Source organism: Rousettus aegyptiacus, unplaced genomic scaffold (assembly GCF_014176215.1).
Source record: "Rousettus aegyptiacus isolate mRouAeg1 unplaced genomic scaffold, mRouAeg1.p scaffold_m13_p_11, whole genome shotgun sequence".
Lineage (NCBI taxonomy): Eukaryota > Metazoa > Chordata > Mammalia > Chiroptera > Pteropodidae > Rousettus > Rousettus aegyptiacus.
In genome coordinates this window covers 40,737,886-40,758,273 of record NW_023416286.1, presented here as the reverse complement: position 1 = coordinate 40,758,273, position 20,388 = coordinate 40,737,886, and the positions used below count along the sequence as shown (strand labels likewise).

The 20,388-nt window shown below is 39.3% G+C and overlaps 1 protein-coding gene across 12 annotated transcripts in view; it reads right to left on the bottom strand.

Annotated features, from left to right (window-relative positions):
• The window catches only part of UNC5D (unc-5 netrin receptor D), a 472,257-nt gene that overhangs the window by 46,164 nt on the left and 405,705 nt on the right, over positions 1-20,388 (bottom strand). For all 12 annotated transcript variants that reach the window (XM_016128798.2, XM_016128802.2, XM_016128799.2 and 9 more), the window contains 2 exons: positions 19,440-19,817; positions 14,729-14,813 (listed from right to left, as the gene is read on the bottom strand). In XM_016128798.2, the coding sequence (XP_015984284.1) occupies positions 14,729-14,813; positions 19,440-19,817 (463 nt within the window). The remainder of the gene's footprint in view (positions 1-14,728; positions 14,814-19,439; positions 19,818-20,388) is intronic.

The following is a 20,388-nucleotide window of genomic DNA, read 5'->3' as shown; positions in this document are numbered from 1 at the left end:
GTCGACAGAATATACCTCCTGAGATGACAGTGAAAAGGACTCAGTATTCATTCTGTAACATTCCTGTTGACAATACATAACCTGAATCTCATTGTAAGGAAATATCAGCAAACCCAAATTGAGGGATAGTCTACAAAATAAGGGATCTGCACTCTTAAAAACCATCAATGTCATGAAATAGAGACAGACTCAGCAACTGCTCCAAATTAAAGACTAAAGACACCTGACTGTAGAATGTAGTGAATGGACTTGGATTTTCCTTTGCTGTAAAGGACATTATTCGGATAACAGGTGAAATATGAATAAAGTCTGTGAGTAGATGACAATACTGTATTAATGTTAATTTCTTAATTTTAATAGCTGTGCTCTGGTTAGGTAAGAGAATTTGTTTTTAGGATACACACACAGAAGTGTATCCAGGGCAAAAGTCACTTGTTCACAATGATTAAAATGTGTGTATTTATGTGTATTTTATTTGCGCGTATGTGTGTATACACACGAGAGAGAGAGGAGAGTATTATATAGCAAATTTAGTAAAATGTTAACATTTGTGAATCTGGATGTGGAATAGTTGGGAAGTTTTTATGCTATACTGTTCTTGAAAGTTTTCCTTAAGGTTGAAATTTTATCGAAAAACGCGTATTTATTTTTTGAATAAACAAATGAACGAATATAGAGACCCAGGGAGAAGAGAATTTTCGAAGACTTATTACCATGAAAGCAGCAGAGTCACTGCCGACTGTATAAAATGTGCAGTGGAGGGTGACAGAGGAGCTGCAGGGGGTGGCGATGTGGTGATGGTCCAAACCTCACCATGTGGTAACACTCTACAGTACGTTAATGCCACCAGAAGGTCACGCTGATGAAGATCAGCTACAAGCAGCCACTTCTAAACACGGTAGTTCTAGAGGTGTGTCTGTTCACATTTTGCTTTTGCTTTCAATTCTCCTTGACCTGATCCTAGACTTGTAACATGTCACTCTCTTCAAGCAAAACAACCAGTTCCATATTTTAAGATCAGATTTTCATTGTTGTTGTCTGCCATGCTGCGCTTGGTAATTATTGTCCCCTCCTTTCCTCCTTATGGTCTATATTATAGATTAATGTAGGTTTGATCACCTTTACCCAGAGTATCACTCAGGAACGCAGGCAGGAGAGTAATGATAGTTTTACTATGCCTGGGTCGATACATAATTAAATCATATTTTAATGGAACAGACATAAAAGGCAGATAGATGGAAACTGTACTTTGTGTTAATATTAGAGCTCAGAAAGCAAGGTAGCTCCAGTTTCCTACATTTTTCTACCCAAGAAGATAGAGTTTTAACTATTATTATTCTCTTTTTCTCTTTTCATTGAAACCCTCATGTATTGACTTAGGGTGCTAACACTGCTGCGAATTAAAAAAAAAAAAATCAATGTCTTGTTTCTTTATCATTTCTGTTGTTTTTCCTTGAGTCAGAAACCTGTCTCACTCTTCAGTTCTGACCTAAGCTTTCAGATCAGCCCCAGGAAAATTACATCATAGAATCTCCTGGAGAGATGGGCCCTTTAAAGCCACTTTGGTTATCAGCTTATCTTAAAACTGTGACTAGGTCCCTGAGGGCTTTAATTCTGTAACTGCTATGTATGATTGAGAAAAGAGACTCCTGGAAAGGAAGAATAGAGGATGAGAAGCAGAACAGAAGGAAAAGAGTGAAGTTGAGCAAAATCTCTTTGTCTTAATAGATTTCTCTTTTAGTCTTTAAATGGTTCTACAACTGAAATATGGTTCAGAATTCCTTGGGTAGCTTGTTTAGAATTATATTCCTGGACACCATCAATGAAGATTGTGATTATTTCTGGGATAGGCCAAGGAGCTTGCACTTTTTACTTGCATTCCCTATGTGCAGTGTAGCCTTGGCACTAACCTTCAAGAAAAGTATAGTTCTTGAGAAAAATCCAAAGCAATACCTCACGCAGTGGGAGCTTGGTGGTCTGTCAAATACAGATAGGGTAGGCTTCCGAAATGGAATTTGGATGCTGGTTAAATTTTAAGTGCTCAATATTAAGGTCTTGGATGACACTACTGTGACTGAAAATTCAGCTGCACAGGGACTGTTCCTACACCTCCCTTCTCTAAGTTGCATGTGTATTAATAACTAAGGATATTAGGTTGGGGAGTTGATTTACAGTGGCTGGAAATAATGTTATGGTTCATCAAGCCATTATATTTCATTAGTTGAAGCAGGGAAAGGAGCAGTTAGAACAGTGGATTACAACAAGCAACAAGTTGCAATTCACTGAGGTTAGAAGCTCTAAAAAGATTTAAAGATCTTGGTCGCCCGCTCAGTATTACCTGAAACAGGATCACAGGAAGGGAGATGGGACAAGGGGAACTGGAGTGAGATGGGAATCACATACATACTGGGGTATCTTAATTTGCTGAAATTTGAGCAACACCACACTGAGAGATTAAACTGTTTGCATATGTTAAATGGCTTTGGTTTACACACACATTCATAGGGTGTTTACCAATTAATATACCGAAGGAACCACAAATCATGTGTAAATCACCAGTTCCAAGACACAATTTAAGCCTCATCTTTCATGCAGTGTCAGGTTTGTGTTTAGCTTGTTTACTAGGAGAAGCAGAATGAATGATGGCCGACCGAAAGTACTTTAGAGTAAAAGATAGTGAGGGAAAAGGGAGAAGAGTGATCTACATGCATGCTGCTATGGCGTTTCTTATATCAACTAAGTTGTTTATTCATTTACATTTTGAATGGGGAAAAACAGCCTTCTCTAGAGGAAACCTAATTCCTATACCAAACAGTCATTTCATTTTAGGTGGGGAAAGGACCTGGGAGTAATCAGGCCCAACACCACCACGGTTCAGATGAAGCGATGGGTGGGCATGTAGGGGTGGAGTGACATGGCCTAAGTCACACCTCTCTGTGACAGCCGGGACAAGAATCTCCTGTCCCGTTAGTGTTGGTGGCCCTGGGTTGTGTGTAGGTGTGTGTGTGTGTGTGTGTGTGTGTGTGTGTGTGTGTGTGTGTTGGGGGGGGGGGAGTTGTGGTGCAGGCAGCGGAAGGAATGTTCCCTGGGACATATTCTCCAAACCTGGAATTTTTAAGGTAAAATGTCGGCATGAGAGTTGCTAAGATTGTATCACAGACACCTGGAGAAAGCCATAGGAAAGCAGGGCCTTGAGGTACATAAAGTGGTCAGAATGGAGCCTTATATTAGTTTCCTATTAATGCTGTACCACTGACCTATTGGCTTAAAATAGCACAAATTTATTATCTTACAGTTTGGTAGGTCAGAAGTCTCATTGACCTAAAATAACGGTGTCATCAGGGTTCTAGAGAGAAATCCAAGCCCTTCCAGCTTCTAGAGGCCGCCTGCATTCTTTGACTGGAGGCCCCTTCTTCCACCTGTGAGCCAGCAGTATAGCTTCTTCAAATTTCTGTATCTGACTCTGATACTCCTGCCTTCCTCTTACAAGGACCTTTGCATGGGGCACCAGCACCACCCAGGATAGTCTCTCCTCAAGGTTCTTAACCTTAATCACATCTGCAACGTCCCTTTTGCCATGTATGGTAACATAGGGATTAAGATGTGGACATCTTTGTGGGGGGAGAGCTGGCATTCTTTAGTCTACCACCAGCCTTTTTATGACTTGTTTGCTTTACAGTTAGAACCTAGAGACCCCTCTGCTGCTGCCTCCTGATCCACTGCTATCTCCCAGATGCTACACAATCATACCGAAGTGCTGGCGAACCTGCGGGTTATCCTCATTGATTCAGACACCGGCACCCTTCCCACCTCCCCCCCCCCCCCCCCGCTTCCCCCCTGCCCCCGCCACACACACACCTCATTTCCAGAGTGGCGCTCCATACCTGGATACATTTTATGGAGTCCTGAGAAGTTGTTAGAGTTTGTCATAAAGATTATAACCAAGGGAGTTAGAAGGTTGATCATCCAGATTTTCAAAAAAGAGTTGCGTGGATTGTGTTAGAGAGCATGGAGGGCAGCAGCCTTGGTGCGTGCTGGTGTCCTCTCCCAGCATTTTTATTAGACTATAATTAAGTAAAGTGAAAAGGATGATGTATATTAAATATCTTAATAGGACAGGTTGTTTCTACTTCTAGCATGGGCAATAAAAGAGATGGTACATACAAATAAAAATAATTACATATGTGGTGTTCCTTTACCATGTGCAATCAAATTTCACGAAGCAGTGACTTTCCTCTTACTGAATTAAGGTGCGCCTTCCATTCAGGTCTGTTAACAACATTCACACACCATTGTCATCTTGTCAATGGCATCTTTAATTAAAGACGCCTCTGGACCACTCTAATCACTTCACATTGTGAGCTCACAGGGGCTTCAAATGCACTTTGATTAAAATGATGGCAATTTTTATTTGTGCTTGTTTGTAGACCAAGTGGATGTGAGGCAGAAGGGAAGGTAAAGAGCATGGTATGAGGAAATTCCCCTTTTCCCCAAATCAGATCATAAAATGACAATATGAGAATTCTCTCCCCTCCCTACATTTTTTCTTTTCCTGCTTTCTTTCTTTTCCCCACCCCACTTTTGGGGAAGTTAATGGCATTATATTCTAATTTAAATGACTTCGTAAAGAAACAGCTGTGATTTTTACTGTGGAAAGGGGCACAGTCTTCAGCTAAAGGCACATTAACCCTTCTAGGCCATTAAGATGCCACTTGATGAAGTGCCCCTTTTATCACACTGCATGGCACTGGTAGCCTGAAAGAATTAAAGTGTTTCTGAAATAGCAGCAATTTACTCCCCTTGCTCTAGCAGAAAGAGCCCCTTTGTGCCTTCGGAAACACCTTCCCTCTTCTGCAGTTTCCTGTACCTACTTTAGAGTTAATTCATGGCAGATATCCTTGAGGGCATAGGGATATGCCATCAATTTGACTCTTCCAATGAAAATTTGTAAAGCTCATTTACAAATTCACGACTGACCATTGAACAGAAATGGTGACATGGATAATTCACTCATTTCTATCCATCGCTAGCAAGGAGAGTCTGGCAAAGTGGACAGGGAGAAAGTTTGTTCAAGATGGCATAAAGCCACGTGCTCAGCTTGACTGGTCATTGATCTCTTATCTAACACTGGTCCACCTGGAGTCCATACAGTGTACCTCTAAAGCATAAATAATAGGCCAGACATCTCATAGAAATAGAAGTAGATTCAAAAGAATGGATGCAGGGTGTCCTTTATAGCTTCACAAAGACCTTGATTTTAGAGTAAACAGTTAATATGTTTGCTATCACTGAATTAACTTTTGCTGTGAGTCTAGGAATGATGTAGCAGTCAAAAGGGAAGATCATGAAATCTTTTGCATCATTGGCATAGAGCTAAAGTGTGTTCCACGGATATTGGAGAACTTATCTCTAATTAAAATGAGGAGAGACAAAATAAAATAATATCAAATATAGTATTTATGTGGCGATTCATAGTTTGCACAGGACTTCTCATATATAAGTCGCTTTATCGTCCTCACTAAAATCCTGGAAAATAGTTAATAATAGACAAAACTTATAGATGATAAAATTGAAGCCTGGAGGAAGAAAATGACTTGCTCAAAGCCAGTTAGGCTGTAAGTGGCAAAGTGGATTGGAACTCAGGCCTTCTGAATTCGTGTGTTCTCACTCTACCATGTCATTCTCATTTTTTATAATTCTTTATTTCTCATGCGATGTCAATGACCAAGTCCATGCTACTTTCCTAACAAGTGATCCTTGCTATCAGTTCACTTCAGTGAGCTCCAGCATTGGCAGATTCTTACCCAGCGAGGAAGGAAAAGAAAACAATGGAAGGCAGAAGATTCCGCCCTGCATGAAGCAGGCACGCATAGTCTCTGCCCGATGTTGTGACATTTTGCTGTAAGTAGTCCTGTTGTCATGTGCTCCAGCCAAAAGCTAGACATTTGATTTCCATTCAGCAGTCGCCTTTTTCCTTGGTTATAAATATTATTTTTGCCTTTTATTTACTCTTGAATCAATTTTTTTACTGCCCCTTTTCTTGTAAGTCAAAGAGAGCTATATTTACTCCCTGGAAAGAAACCCAGAGTTGCTCCTACAGCAACTATTATTGCAAACTCTCAAGTGACCTTCAGCTGGCAAATCTCTCTTTACTAATTAATCATCAGTTCTCCAGCTAGAATTCTGAGAATTATCTCCAACTCCTTCATCTCTTTCACCCCACATTAACACACACACACACACACACACACACACACACACACACACATGTGCGCGCGCGCGCGATCTTGCTGAGTTCTTCTCCAAGTCTCTCTCAAAACTCCCCACTGACAGCAATGTGAGGATTAGAGAAAAGATTTAAAATGTTCACAACTAGAGACAAGGACACTCAAAAGCTGAGTGACTATAATTTATTGTCTATATTGAGATACTTTTGAGGGTGAAAGGGGCACTATTAATAACTGTTAGGCAAAATGAGGCATATTTTTATTGTGCTCACAAGGAAGGTGCATGTATAATGAGAACTTGAACTTGGGTGGTGGCAGTGGAGATGAAGCAGAAGATAATATATGTAAAATGTAAATTTGACCAGGTCTCCTGAATCTTGAGCCTCATCAGTCCCTACACACCAGGTGAATTTCAATTTCCCGATTTCACTTCTCTTTTCATATTTTTTTGATTTGCTTAGTCCTAAAATATGTGATGTTATTTATATCTCTGTGCTTCCGCACCTTCTATTCTCTTTGACCGAAATGCTTTTTGCTGTCCTTCAGGTTTAGTCAATTGTTACTTCCTCTGAAAACTTCTCTGAGCTTTTCGACAGGGTTAATACTTTCAGTCCTGGTTGATACTTGTGGGTTTTTTTTTTTTTTTTTTTTTTCACATGTGTCACACTGCAATACCATCATACGTTTGCGTAACTGGGTTTGCTTCCAAGGCATCACCTATTATGGTATTAAGTGGTTCTAATTTTCCTAGTAACTGCTAACAATTGTGCTTAGTGGAACCACCCATGGCAGCATTTTATTTTGGTTCTATGACTTTTCAATAAGATCTAGTTATTAAAATAGTTCGATTTAGTTTTTGGGACTCATTTTTGTTCATTTTCAAACGTTAATCTTGCATCTGATTGAATACCCCAGCCCATCCCCCAGCACCCATCCGTATGGACACACGCTCACATACACGCACATGCACATTTGCATGCACACAAGGCTCTGGATGCTTGGTCTGGATAGGAGGGAGCAGGTTGTCTGCTCCTCATGTATTCTGCCTTCCATGAGCTTATCCCTGTGTCACTGTGGTAGAAAGAGAAGGAAAACATACATCATCTCCTTACTTCACTACCTGCGTGGCAAGCTCTAATGAGCTTTTTCTTGGGTGATTTAAAGTTTAAGATAATCCTCAATAGAGTCAGTATAGATAGGTGGTGACTCCAAAAGGCCACAATGACAAAGGTGGCAGGTGACTAGATTGCAAATAGTTGCCCTTAAGCATCTGTAGTCCCTTGTATGTTTCAGTTATATCTGCCAACTGGCCCCCAACTGGCAGCATCTTGCCCCTGCTCTCTGAGGCTCTTCGCCTCACGCTGAAGTGGACCCTGGCAAACATATTTTTAATCTCACCCTCTCCATCTTCCAACTCCTGGCCAGGAATCATCTTCTCTACCTCTTCTCTACCTATAGTAACCTGGAGATTATGGAAATGCAGCTCTTTGCCCGTCTCTCTTTGGCTTTTAGCAGCACACCCTCTCTTCTCAAAGCTTTTTCTTTTCCTGTTCTGTGGAGCATGGAACAGGTCAGCAAACTGGTAAACAATGAGGAAATCAGATATCGGTGTCTGCTTCCTGCAGATGACCCAAATTTTATGAGTAATTCTCCTGGAGCTATTCTCTATGGCTTTGGCAAGGGCAGGGACAGCATTTTCGATACCCATACTCCTCCAAAATGTGACTTCTCTCTCTCGTTATCAGTAGGGAGGGAGAGGGCATGGTGTGTGAGTGAGCAGGAGCATGGTAGCGCCCAGTCAGATGCTGCTTCTCAGCAGGTTCTGTGGGAAGGTAGGAATATTAGCCTTGGTACTACAGCTGGCAAATCTCTGAAATTAGAATGTCGGGGTACTTAGTTCTTTTTTTTCTTCCTCCTAAACCAGTTCTGAGCTTGTCCATTTCAGGAATACAGAACAAGTCCACTGTGCCCCCAAACATTATCTTGCTATGTATAAACCACCTATGTCCTCCAACCAATACCTCGACCAGAAATAAACTCGCATAAGGGATCCAATTTTTCTTCATCCACCATACTAAATACATTTGGCACTTAACAGACATTGCCTGAACTGAGCCCACAATATCAACTGTGAAAACTATTGCAAAGTCTTTTGCAGTGAGAAGGTGCTGTGTTATTTGCCTGAGCTGGAGGATGGCTTGAGGCAAACAAAACCTAGTAGGGAAGTCCTCCAAGCTGGTGAAGGTGAACAGAGATGCAAATCAACCCAGAAAGTTTTAGCTAGGTTTTCTCCCTGTGGCAGTGTCCTGACCAATCTCACCTGGTGTCAGGGTAGAGCCAAAGGTAGGCACTCTTATTCTGAGCCCAAGGGGCAAGGTTTGATGGACCACTACATTAACTGCAGTAGTCTGATGTCAGGAGTTTCTTATATTCTAAGAAGTCAGAGTCTTCAGAGGCCCCAGGAAAAGTGCATACAGTGTCAAATTTTACTGGGATGAGAGGTTCTAGAATGGCCTCAAATGTCTGTCTGTAGTGTACTACAAACAGATTCATTTAATTAAAGCTCAATTTTTGTAAGCAGAATAACCATACATATCCATGTTTGCTTTTACTCTTCCAGAAATGAGGTCCTCCCAAACAGTCTAAGGACATTTCTGAGTGATTATATCCTCTCTTAGACATGATATGTAAGTGTGTGTGTGTGCGTGTGCGCACGCGCGTGCATTTATAGTTTTGTTTTTGTGGCTGTTCTTGCTACTGTGAAGGCAAAGCCACATCAAGCTATTCCACGGAAGTAGCCTGTTATTGGGAAACAAATTATGAGCCTGTTCCTGGGAAATAAATTCTGTTTATTCTCCTTCATTTCCGATGGCTATTTTTTTCTGTCTTTCTAGTCTTGTATTTGGCCTTATATCATGCTTTGCTATTAAAACAACTGCACCACCAAGGCACCCTAAAAAAAGTTAAAGTTTTACAACACCACCATGTCTGACTTCCCAATCCTCACCATGAGATGTACCCACTGGGCCATACGATTTGATAATTAGAAACAAAAACAAAACACAAAGAAGTAAAAATATGGTTGAAATATTCCTCTGGGCTGAGCCCAAATTCTAGGTAAAGTATGTGTCTTTTGTAAATTCTTCAGGAAGATTACTTACATTTCCAATTCTAGTCTAAGCATTTGGTCAGGGATATCCACATGACAGTGTAATTGGAAAAAGAAATGAATGTTTGCCTTTGGTTTCATTTTATTGCTTTCTCAGAAGAAAGCTCCATATAATAATTTTCTGGTCCAGTTCTCTACTTTTCTAACTATGGGTTGGGGATGGGTGCTAAAAGAGAGCTGGGAGAGGAATAGTGGGAAGACTGTGCTACATCTATACCATTTTATTATTGTAATATATGTGAGGGGAATCTCTGAAGAGACTTATTTTTTTGACCCTCGTTTAAACACCTTAATTTAATTTTATAAATATCAATACCTGGTTAGAAAGGATGAACATTTCCCTACCAAAACCCCCCTGAAAATGTGTAAAAAGGAAACAAAAAACAATCCAAATTCTTTCAAATTAAAATTTGGGAAAAGAGACAGGCTTTTTGAGGATTATTACTGCTGGCTACCTGCCTGCAAAAGGGGTCTTTAACAGAGGAGACCACATTTGGCGTTGAACTAGCTGCTTCCATATTCTTGATCCTGAAACCCAAGGGCTTCTTACCATGAACACTCTGGCAGCCCGTTTCATGCCATTGGCGTTTCTGTGAGTCTACTCTAGGTCCTGTGACATCACTAAGCGTCCTCCATTTTGTGAATGGGAATGTACAGGAAACCTAACTCTCTTCATTCAGTCTATGGAAAGACCTGGAGTAGAGGTGGAAGGAAGCTGCTGAAGGCAATTTTCTGGCATTGAGTTGACCTCAAAGCAAGAAAGAACGTCTGGATTTAGGCACTTTGAAAGAATCTTCCCTCCACTCCTATCTAATACTATATAGATACTAGAAAATGTATCCTGGAGCTGGAAATTATTTAGTTATAGGCCTTATACCTTTCTCTGTTTCCATAATTTCTACTGTTGTTTAAGTCTCAGCTCAAGCGACATTTCCTGGAAGCCACCCTCCGCAGCATCTGCTCTGAGATCTATCCCAGAATAGATCAAGGACCTTTCTCTACTTTTCCTTTGCTTTCTGTGAAATCCTCTATTGCACTATAATTCCACATTGAATTACAAAGTTATCATTGTCTTTTTAAATACAGGCCCCTCTCTGTCCATTTCATGGTGTATTCCTATTACTAGGCATAAGCCCTGTCCCTCATCAAGCATGTCTATTGGACTCAAGAATGATATGCTTAATTGTGCCTAAAGGTAATAATGTTGTTTAAAACTGCATTATAAGTGAGAAAATCTTGCTTTGGTGCTCAGTCCACTACAGTTTTAGGCAAACCTACTAACTTCTTGGTCTTAATGTTCAAATCTATAAAAATCGGAAATAGTTATGTTATTATCATGTACCATATAGGATTGAGGCAAAGATTAAAGGATATACTGTAGGTAGAATACTTTATCAAATATAAATGTATCAGTTAGGTTTTCTTATTTTATCATTTTTGAGATTACTATATCTATGTATCATGCAATCCCACAATATCCCTGTAAGGTAAGTACCTACTATTTTTCAGAGAAAGACTGAGAGTCACCAAGAATTTCGTTAACTTACAGATCACAAAGGTACTAGCAGTGAAGCTTAGACCTGAACCCAAAGCCTCTTAGTCACTGATCTCAAATGTTTCCTAACATTGTGTCCACTAAGATTCAACACTGGAGTGAGACTTGTTTCTAGCTTTTCTTTCAAGTCTATAATGTAACAACAGCAGTTTACCCCCATATACTTCTAAGAAAAGTTCAATTTGATCCTGCCCTGCCTAGTTCTCAGTGCTCTTATAGAGCTATTTCAGAGGATGCCTCTTTAGAGGGGCCAGGAGTGGAATGTGATATCAGAAAGCTGTTTCTTAAAGTCTCTGACATCAAGGACAGGTGGCATCCTTTAGTCTGTGAGCACTGCAATTGGAGTCAGATGTCCTAAAGGTAAATCTCAGCTCAGCCAGTAAGTAACATGTCTTGGAAAGCAGCTTTGCTTTTTGGAACCTCTTTCAGATTTTTTTCTCATCTCTAAAATTGGTATAAAATCCTCCTCTTTTGAACATTACTGTGGGAAATTCGATGAGTCAAATGTACATGAGAGCACTTTGCAAATTATAGTGAAAGAGGGGCAAGTAACTATTACTTTTCCAAGGATAAAAAGTCCCCTTCCAGTAAACCATTTAGTATGTATATATGTACAAAAAGTCAATGAGATGATTTTCAAAGCATTATAACCAACGAGAAGTCCAGACTGCTATAGAAAATTGGTAAAGATTCATTAAGATGATTGTTCAAGTTTGAAAGGGGAGACAGAGCAAGGATATTGAGGAAGGAAAATGACATTGTTCCACTTAAAGGAAAGTACAGTGTCTTTTCTTAAAGGCCTCCCACAATGCAGGTAGGCTCTCCTACGAGACACAGGGTATATTCAATTCAGACAATGAACAACCTCACTTAAAGCTTACAAAATATCAAAACCATCTGAGAATATTTAAATATAAGATAATATTTTGAGTCTGTGATTCATTCCACACAGCCATATCCCTGGGAGTTTGGTACAGAACTTGGATTAGTGATATCCGTTACAGTTCCACTAAATCATCACCCTGCTCCACCAGGGATTAGTGTAGAAAGGAGCAACAGAAACGTGTCACCAATAGGAAAACAGAACAGATTTTTACTTAAAGACAGCATAAAGATGTTGCTGGGAAGATCTCACTGTAACTCTCTGTGTGGAAGTGATAGAGTCAGAAAATCCAAATCTCACCTGTGACCTAACAGGGAGGTAACTGTGGTGGCTCCAGAGGGCAAAGATGAAGGAAATAGAGCAGCACTGTTCAAAATCTTCAGTCTTTGAGGAAGACGGGCCTTGTTCAGAGCACAAGTTCAGAATGACAGGACAGCATACAATGCTATGGGTTTTCAAATAACATTAAAACAAAAATGATGATACCAAATAGCCCTATAAGTGGCCTTCTCCTGATTAATCGCAGGATTCAAAGCTGAAGAACTGAGATTCAAACAGCTTCCTGGCAGGGATGGAAAAAATTTAACCTCACCTTAAAGAAAGAGTAGCAAAAAGGTATTTTCTATTTTTAGTGTTTTTGTAAGTAGTTTAGAGCTCCTCAGAAAGAAGTGAGGATTGCCAAGGAAGCTAATGGGAAGTAGCCCAGGGCCTGGTCATTTCCTTAAGAGATAGGAACATCTATCTGAGAGGTTTCAGTAATACGAAAATGAATGTGTGCTTTCTGCAATTTTACTTTATCTTCAGTTTAATAGGGAAAATGCACACACCTCACAGATCTGAAGTTTTGGGGGAACTGCTTCTGTCCACTTTCCTAGATAGCAGTAATGAATTCACACCTTAGATACAGATGGAGAAACCAAATTGTTTAATATGGAAATTACTAAGCTAGCAGTGGTCCAGAGAGCTTCCACATTAGGCTAAACCTGTCTTTTAAGATTTGTGGGCTCTGGTGGGTTTTTATGTATTTCTCCTTCTTATTTTATAATTACAGGATGCCATAAGTGATAGTGCCCACATTTTTGAGCCATTTTATTTAAATCCTTGTAGGTTTGATGCCTTTTGGCACATTCCAGCTCTAACCTCCTAAGAAGCAGCTTCTAGTAAGAGACAGGGATTAAGGTGAGCTGTAAATTAGGCACCTTTGAAAATGTGAACTAGCCCTAGGTTGGTTCTCACATAATGAGGTGGAAGGCTTGGGGGGATGGGCTCGAGAAGATAGAATCTGATGAAAGGAGCAGGATGCAGAGGTGAGGGTGTGCAGGAGATGGTAACTCACAAGGCTGACTGCATTCTGCCTCATACAGTTGTTCTTAACGATGGGGATATGGTCTAAGAAATGTGTGTTAGACAACTCTGTGGTTGTGCAAGCATCACTGAGTGTACTTAAACACCCTAGATAGTACTTTTCTATGACTGGCAGCAAAGTAGGTTTATTTACACCAACATCACCACAAACATGTGAGTAGAGCCCTGCGCAGTAACATCACTAGGTGAAAGGAATTTTTCAGCTCCATTATAATCTAATGGGACTACTGTTATATATGTGGTCCATTCTTGATTAAAATGTCATCATGTGGCACATGTCTGTACTTGATTTTTGCAGGATGATGTTTTTACAAATGTGTGTAATTGACCATGACCACAGTTTTAAACAGTTTCTCATATAAATCAGCCAAAGTGATTTAGAAAAGTGATTCTTATCCAGAAAACTCCATATTTAGGTCTGCTTAACTGAGATTTTGAAGAAACTCTTTAAAACCTCTCTGTGCCTTGGTTCTCCCTATTTGCTAAGTGGAAATATTTAGATACTAACATGTTTTCAGGTGCACGGGTAAAGAGAGTATCTAGCTCTCCAGGAAGAACTGAGGAAATAACATGAGAGCCCAACATAGCACAGCTTACACACACATTCTTTGAGCCTCACCAACAGCCAAGTAGCACAGCCTTTTCTTACATTCCTCTCAAGCTCTCTAGAGCATTAAGTTACAACCATTGGTTACCAACAAATTCTTTTATGAAGATAGCTATCAAAATCTGTTCAAACCATCTGTTTCTCTGGCTGTTTTTCCTTCATGTGTTCCTTGCTAACAACAAAAAATCTATTCTAAAATAACCAAGATGTTAAGACTGAAAATGCCAGAGGTATATATCCAGTTTATGAGAAAAAATTGCTTTCTAAAGAGGAGTTAGGTTTATCTTGTGTGGAGGAAGGCAACGTTTCCACAAATATTATACTTGTGCTAAGAAAATAACCAACTACTTTCATTAAAAGAGTATGAGACAAGATTTGTATTCGTTCATGTAATTGAATTTAATGCTGCTGAAATTTGTCAGACCTGAAAGCTATTGAAGCATAGACCATATTTTTATATGAAGAAAATTGCCTAAGAAATTGTCTCTCAGCTTTTAGCAGATCTTCTGCTGACCTCAAAAGGTCACAGGCCAATCATTCTCTGCATTTGCATAATGCCTAGCACCATAAAGTACCACCAGGATTGATTTTTTTTTTTTTTTTTTTACTTTTGAGAGGAAGACTATGGGAGGCAGTCAATGTTTATGGAGAAGCCCTGCTAATGACTTCTACCAATTCAATGTTCTACATTTGGTGTCTGCTGTCTAGATGTCAGTGACTTACCTTAGTTAACTAAAATGTGCAGCTGCATGTGATTTCATTCTAGCCAATGGTTTTGCAACTGGTTTTCTCTCTCTCTAGTCAAGTAGCTCATTTTCTCACCTATACATCTCCAAGTCACATATCTGAAAAATTTCAGATTTTCTGCAGAACCTCCATTCCATATTTAAGATATAATTAACATGCCCTCCTTCTTTCTCACCTGGGTTCACCTTGGTTGATGGACATATAAATCTCCCAAGAATTCTCCTCTAGGATGGCGCCATGTGGTATGAGTAAACTCACCCCTAAAACAGAAAAAGCCAAAAAGTTATTTGTAAATTTTCCAATTATCTTAAAAAGCACTTCAGTTGGACACCTTACAGATACTCACAAAGAAGACCTCCTCATAGAAATTCGTGAAATCCTGATCCTTGGAAAGTTTATAAAGTCCAAATAATAACTGGGAAAATATCTGCTAACAGTGACATAAAGAGGGACCTATTATTCAACTGTGTATTCAAATTATTTTGTTATTTAGTCTTCCTAGAATTTTTTCATTCTCTTAAAAAACTGGGCATTGCGGACTATCGAACATAACTGAAAATAAGAGTTTATCAGTATGTCAGTTAATCTGCTTCAAAATTTAAAAATGTGTCTATCTTGTCTCTATCCATTCATTTCCTGCAAAGGTATCTGGGATGATGGGTGAGCAATGTAACATTTGCTAGAGGCTGGTATGAAATTGTCTTATAAATTGTGCATCTTAAAGTAAGTTTAGGGAGATCAGTAGAGTACTGCATTTTGTTAAGAAAACCGAAGAGAAAAAGCCTGAATAAGCTTAGGCACCTTATAGTTTGTTGCATATTTGGTCCTATATTTGCAAACAGAAGCTAGAAAAGGTTAAGGTTAAAGGTGACTTAACTACGTTCATGTCACTGTCAAATTGAAAAACAAAACAAAACAAAACAGTAAAATCATGTAATGCAGGGAGGAAAGACACAGGAGGGCATATCACGCTGAATCTGAAATGTTCCCTCTCTTCTTGAATGCTGTGAAGTAAATATTTCACTTTGGCCAAGAGAGAAGAGCCTAGAGAGGGCAGAGATTCTCCTTAATGTAGCTTCTTGTTTATAAAAAGAAATGAAATAGAGACACAATAAGATCTTTACAAAATAAAATCTCAAGGCATCCTTTTATTCTTTGAATAATGCAGCTCTCACCTTTCCTCCTTTTATTAGAGCTAATGCAATCTCACAGAAAGCTTTCAGGTTGCTGATGATAATTTAAATCTAGAGATGGCAGACTTTACTGATATCCTTTTATGTGCCTGTTGGTTGCTATAGAATCAAGGAATGCAAGACTCATTGCAAAACAAGTTATTTGTGATTCACATTTATGAGCATTATTCAGTAACATGCTAGTTATCAGCAGCAGCTTTCACTAAGCACTAAGAATGAGGCACATTTAAATCTTGCTTACAGCTTTTTCAGCAAGGATATCTATTTATATTCTGGACCTTGATGCCAAGAGTAGGAGAACTATAATTGCTATACTTAGGGGCCTCTGATCAGGCTTCTCCTCTCATTGTCCATTATTCCTTAAATGTAGTTGCCAAATGAAGTGGCCTCCATTACTCCTTCCCTGCTGCTGAGCAGAAGTTGTAATACACAGAGTATTCAGTGTGTGTGGATGTCGACCTGAATACACACCCTAGACATTGGGTATTCGCTCTCAGTTGGACATAGTGCTTTCTCTGAGTTGACTCTCATTTAGACAATCTAGGTCATTATGACAAGAGGCTATTATCAAGGCTAATATAATATTATCTTAGGCATTTAACCCAAAAGAATAAATATATGCTTACATTTTTCCTTTCCTGTGTTTTCTTTAGTGAGGTATAATTCGCAGGCAATAAAATACACCATTTTAAGTGTATAAATTGAGTTTTGATGTATGCTCTCACATAACCATCATTGCAATCAAGATACAGAGCATTTCTACTGCCACAAAAACTTTCCTCGTGCCCTTTGGAAATGAGTTCTTTGTGAGCTCTAATGGTCACTTTTTTGCTTTCTGACACATTGATTAGTTTGCCTATTCTAAACTTTCAAATTCAAATGAAATCACAATGTGTATAAAATAAAAAAGCAATAATGGCTAGTCCATTAATAACACGTATCACAATATCTGGCACAGAGTAGGCCCTCAAAAAACAAATCATGAATATATAAATGAAAGAATAGTATTCAGAATTCTGTAAAAAGAAATAATAATAATAATAAATAAATATAAAGGCCAGGCTTTGAGACATGCTATGTTCCATAGGTCACAAGGGCCTGAGGGTCAACTCTCAGTTAAAATCAGAATATGTGTGTAGACTTTTGAGAAAGGACTGTTTATGGAGCAGATCACATCTAATTCAAATTTTCAAGTCAGTTTAATTCTCTGTTTCAAATGAAATGTTATTTATAATACTCCTAAATTTATCCCGGAATCTGCAGGATCTGGAGATTTAAATTATTTCATCTTTCCTTCAGTCAGAAATTGTATGATTATCCTTTGAACATACTTCCCTGTATGATTATCCTTTGAACATACTTCCCCTCTTTCCAGCCAGACATGTAAATTGTATATGGAGACTGAAGATAGTCAAACAGAAGCAAGGGTTGTGGCAGGGTGGTAGTGTTGGTGGCAAGTTCTGTTTTAAAAAAGATGAAAGGTACTGTGGGAAATCTTTATGCCTGTGGCTCCCTAAAGAAGTATCCATTTTGAATATGTCATTTACCAGTTATCTCTGATTAAAGAAAAATATATTCTTCCCTAAACTCCACCTGCTACCTTGACAGCTTGCTGTTTGATGTGACACCAGAACCACCTGTCTGAGTTTCTTGTTTCATATTTTGCATAATAAATGATTTCTAGTGTGTGGCGACCACCCCAATCTTTTTGAGAGATAACTGCCAGGCACAAGACAACAATTTGGGATGGATAGCATTAGAATGATTTAATTGCTGTGCCTCGCTTCTCTACACTTTAGCTCCCTCGGGCATATTTTGCATTTATGTTCTGCAAATAACAGAGCATATGTTTCAATTCCTCACACTTATTTTTCCTCAAACTCATTCCCAGTGAGCAGTTTTAATCTTGTGTGGGGCTTCCTGGTAGGAACTTTAAAAAATGCCCATCCACAGAGGAAGTGTTTGGGCATCAGAACTTTTCATTTGCAACACAAGTGCTTCTCAAGTCAGAATGGAAGAAAAAGAAAAATCGGTTTTCATCATGATTTCATGTCACTTTCTTTGATGAATATTAAACAAACATAGCCGATGAAAGAGTTGATCTTGGTATTCACCCCAAATGTGTATAAATACACACATACTTACACACACTAACAAATGAGGACAGGAGGAGAGAGAGGAGGATGTGGGCCAATTTATTTAACCAGTAATAACTGAGAGCCCTTTGAGTTAGGTGGAGATATAAGTACATAATAACTCAATTTGCAACTTCTATGGTTCTGATGAATATATTCTATTCTCTTTGAAAGGACAGGGTTTGCATCTTTTAGTTTTCTTTGTCCAGTACCCACACTCCTAGTTCATAGATTCTTACAAAGAGAATATTTGGTAAGTATGGCTGACTGACACATTCTACATTGATCTATCCACTGATATTACCAAGGAGGAATACATCACACACTGACATTTATACAATGATGTGCATACATATTTAAACAAGGATCCGTACCACATCCTAAAACACTATGAGATATTTAAGGAATTGAAAGTTTAGAAAAAAATGTCATTATTAAGGCTGCATTTGAAGGCTATATGCCTGAAATGAAGATTTGAAGGAAGCAATTGATATAGAACAAGATAGCATTCATCAACTTGAAACAAATCGCAGTTTTAAGTCACTAAAGCTGGTAGAGGGTCAGTCAGCTAGAGTGGTAGCACCAGACTAGTGCAACTACAGATTCCATTTTACAAGATGAAATGTTTCACTTGGAGAGGCTGGTTAGCTCTACTCTAGAGAGAAGTCTGAGGGGGCCCTATGGTCCTGGCATGATGCTAACCTGTTGTCTGGTAACACTCATTGACCCAGGGCACTCTTTTTTCCCCTCAGTAGCCAACAGCAATTAGAGCACTACCTAATTCCTGTTGCTTAGAAATCAGAGGAGAGATTGCCCTCTTCTGCCATGCAATTAGGTCTTAGCGGCAACTCTGAAGACTAATACATAGGAAGAATGCCATTTTCATTTTAAAAGTGATCTGGGCTGTGTAACCTTCAGTATCCTTGTCAAAACATCAAAATGAAACAAAACAAAACTTACTTTGAACAGAAAGGAGAAAAAATTTCTTGAGAACTAATTATATTGGGATTTGAAATTTTAATTCCGAAGAACAACTCCATAATGATCCCTCACCATTGCCATCATAAAGTAACATTATATGAAGGTCTGTGGACACTGACAGTGTTTATTGGGTCAGTTATGGAGGAAGTTCAATTCTGAGTGTCATTTCACTAAATTATCTACTAGTGCATAAACCATGCTTGGCTATAAACATGGTATTTGTTGGTCACGTAGAAGAATGTTCTCAGTGCTTACTTATCATGTTTTAGGAAATATATTTCAAAGGGGCTTTAAACTCTGGTGACCATCCAAATCTTTTGAGCAATATGGCTATCAACTCTAACAGGACATCAAATGGTCTGTTTCGTACACACTGAGATGAAGACTGCAAAATCTAATCTCAGAGTTGGTTCTGGTTTGCTGTGTAAATCAAGTAGACTGATGGAACCATGGTGTTCGTAGCTCTGACAAGGGGATGATAACATCTTAAAAAATGAATGTGATGAGATCTAATTGTATAAAACAATAATGTTTAAATAAATGTTAGAAAACACACAAACGCACACTTACCACCCACCTGTATTTGGCATTACTAAGCGTCCTCCTAAATGGCCAAAGACCCCAGTTGTCCTCAGTTCTGTTCTTGTGGGGAGTGATGACAGATTCTGGATGTAGGGCGTTTTATTTCTAGGATGCATTGTACTGAAGCTGCGGTTGTTCCCATGGGGAAAAGTCCCAGAATGGTTCTTGCCATGGTACTCGGCTCTCTCAGACACTCCCAGTGAAACCATGAATGAGCTCTGAACTTTGACTTTGATGTCTGACAAAGGGTTAAAGAGTGAGGATTCTGTCATGAGTTCCTTGTCCAGAGGATCCTGTAGACAGATGGGTCCACTGTATGTACGGCTCACTGTCAGATCTGGTTGCATGGAGGAATTCAGGAGCAGGGAGTTACCTGGTAAAAGAAAATTGATCTGTCACTCAGAAACTAAAAAGTACAGTTACCCCTTTACACCTGCTTCTACTAACTGCACAGCAACCAGTGTGCTTGCCCTCTCTTCCAATCAGAGCTAGCCATTTGGGGCCACTCTGTGTGTCTAGAGTGGCTCTGTTAGACTGGTCATTAGTGACCAGAGTTTTGGAATCTTGGAGTCTGGCTTTCATGGTGATTCTTTAAATGCTACTGCTGACAAAAACTTTTTCACTTTCTAGAGTTCCTTACATGCTATCTTTTCAAAACAAGTATTTCTGGCACTCCATCAGGCAACTAACTCAGGTATTTTTGTTTATGTGATTTTAACTGGCAAAGAGAAGCTTAAAAAGAAAGATGTTTTATGATCCAGTTTGGAGCAAAACTAACATCTGTTCATTTTAAATGGCAGGAGATGACACAGCACGGTGACTAGGTAGTGCTGTTTATAACGGAAGCCGCGCCAGTGCCAGCACATCTCACGTGGAATTCTGGGCAGTTTCTGGCGCTGGGGAAGAAAATGATGTGTCCCCAGAGCAAAAGGGTCAGGAGACCT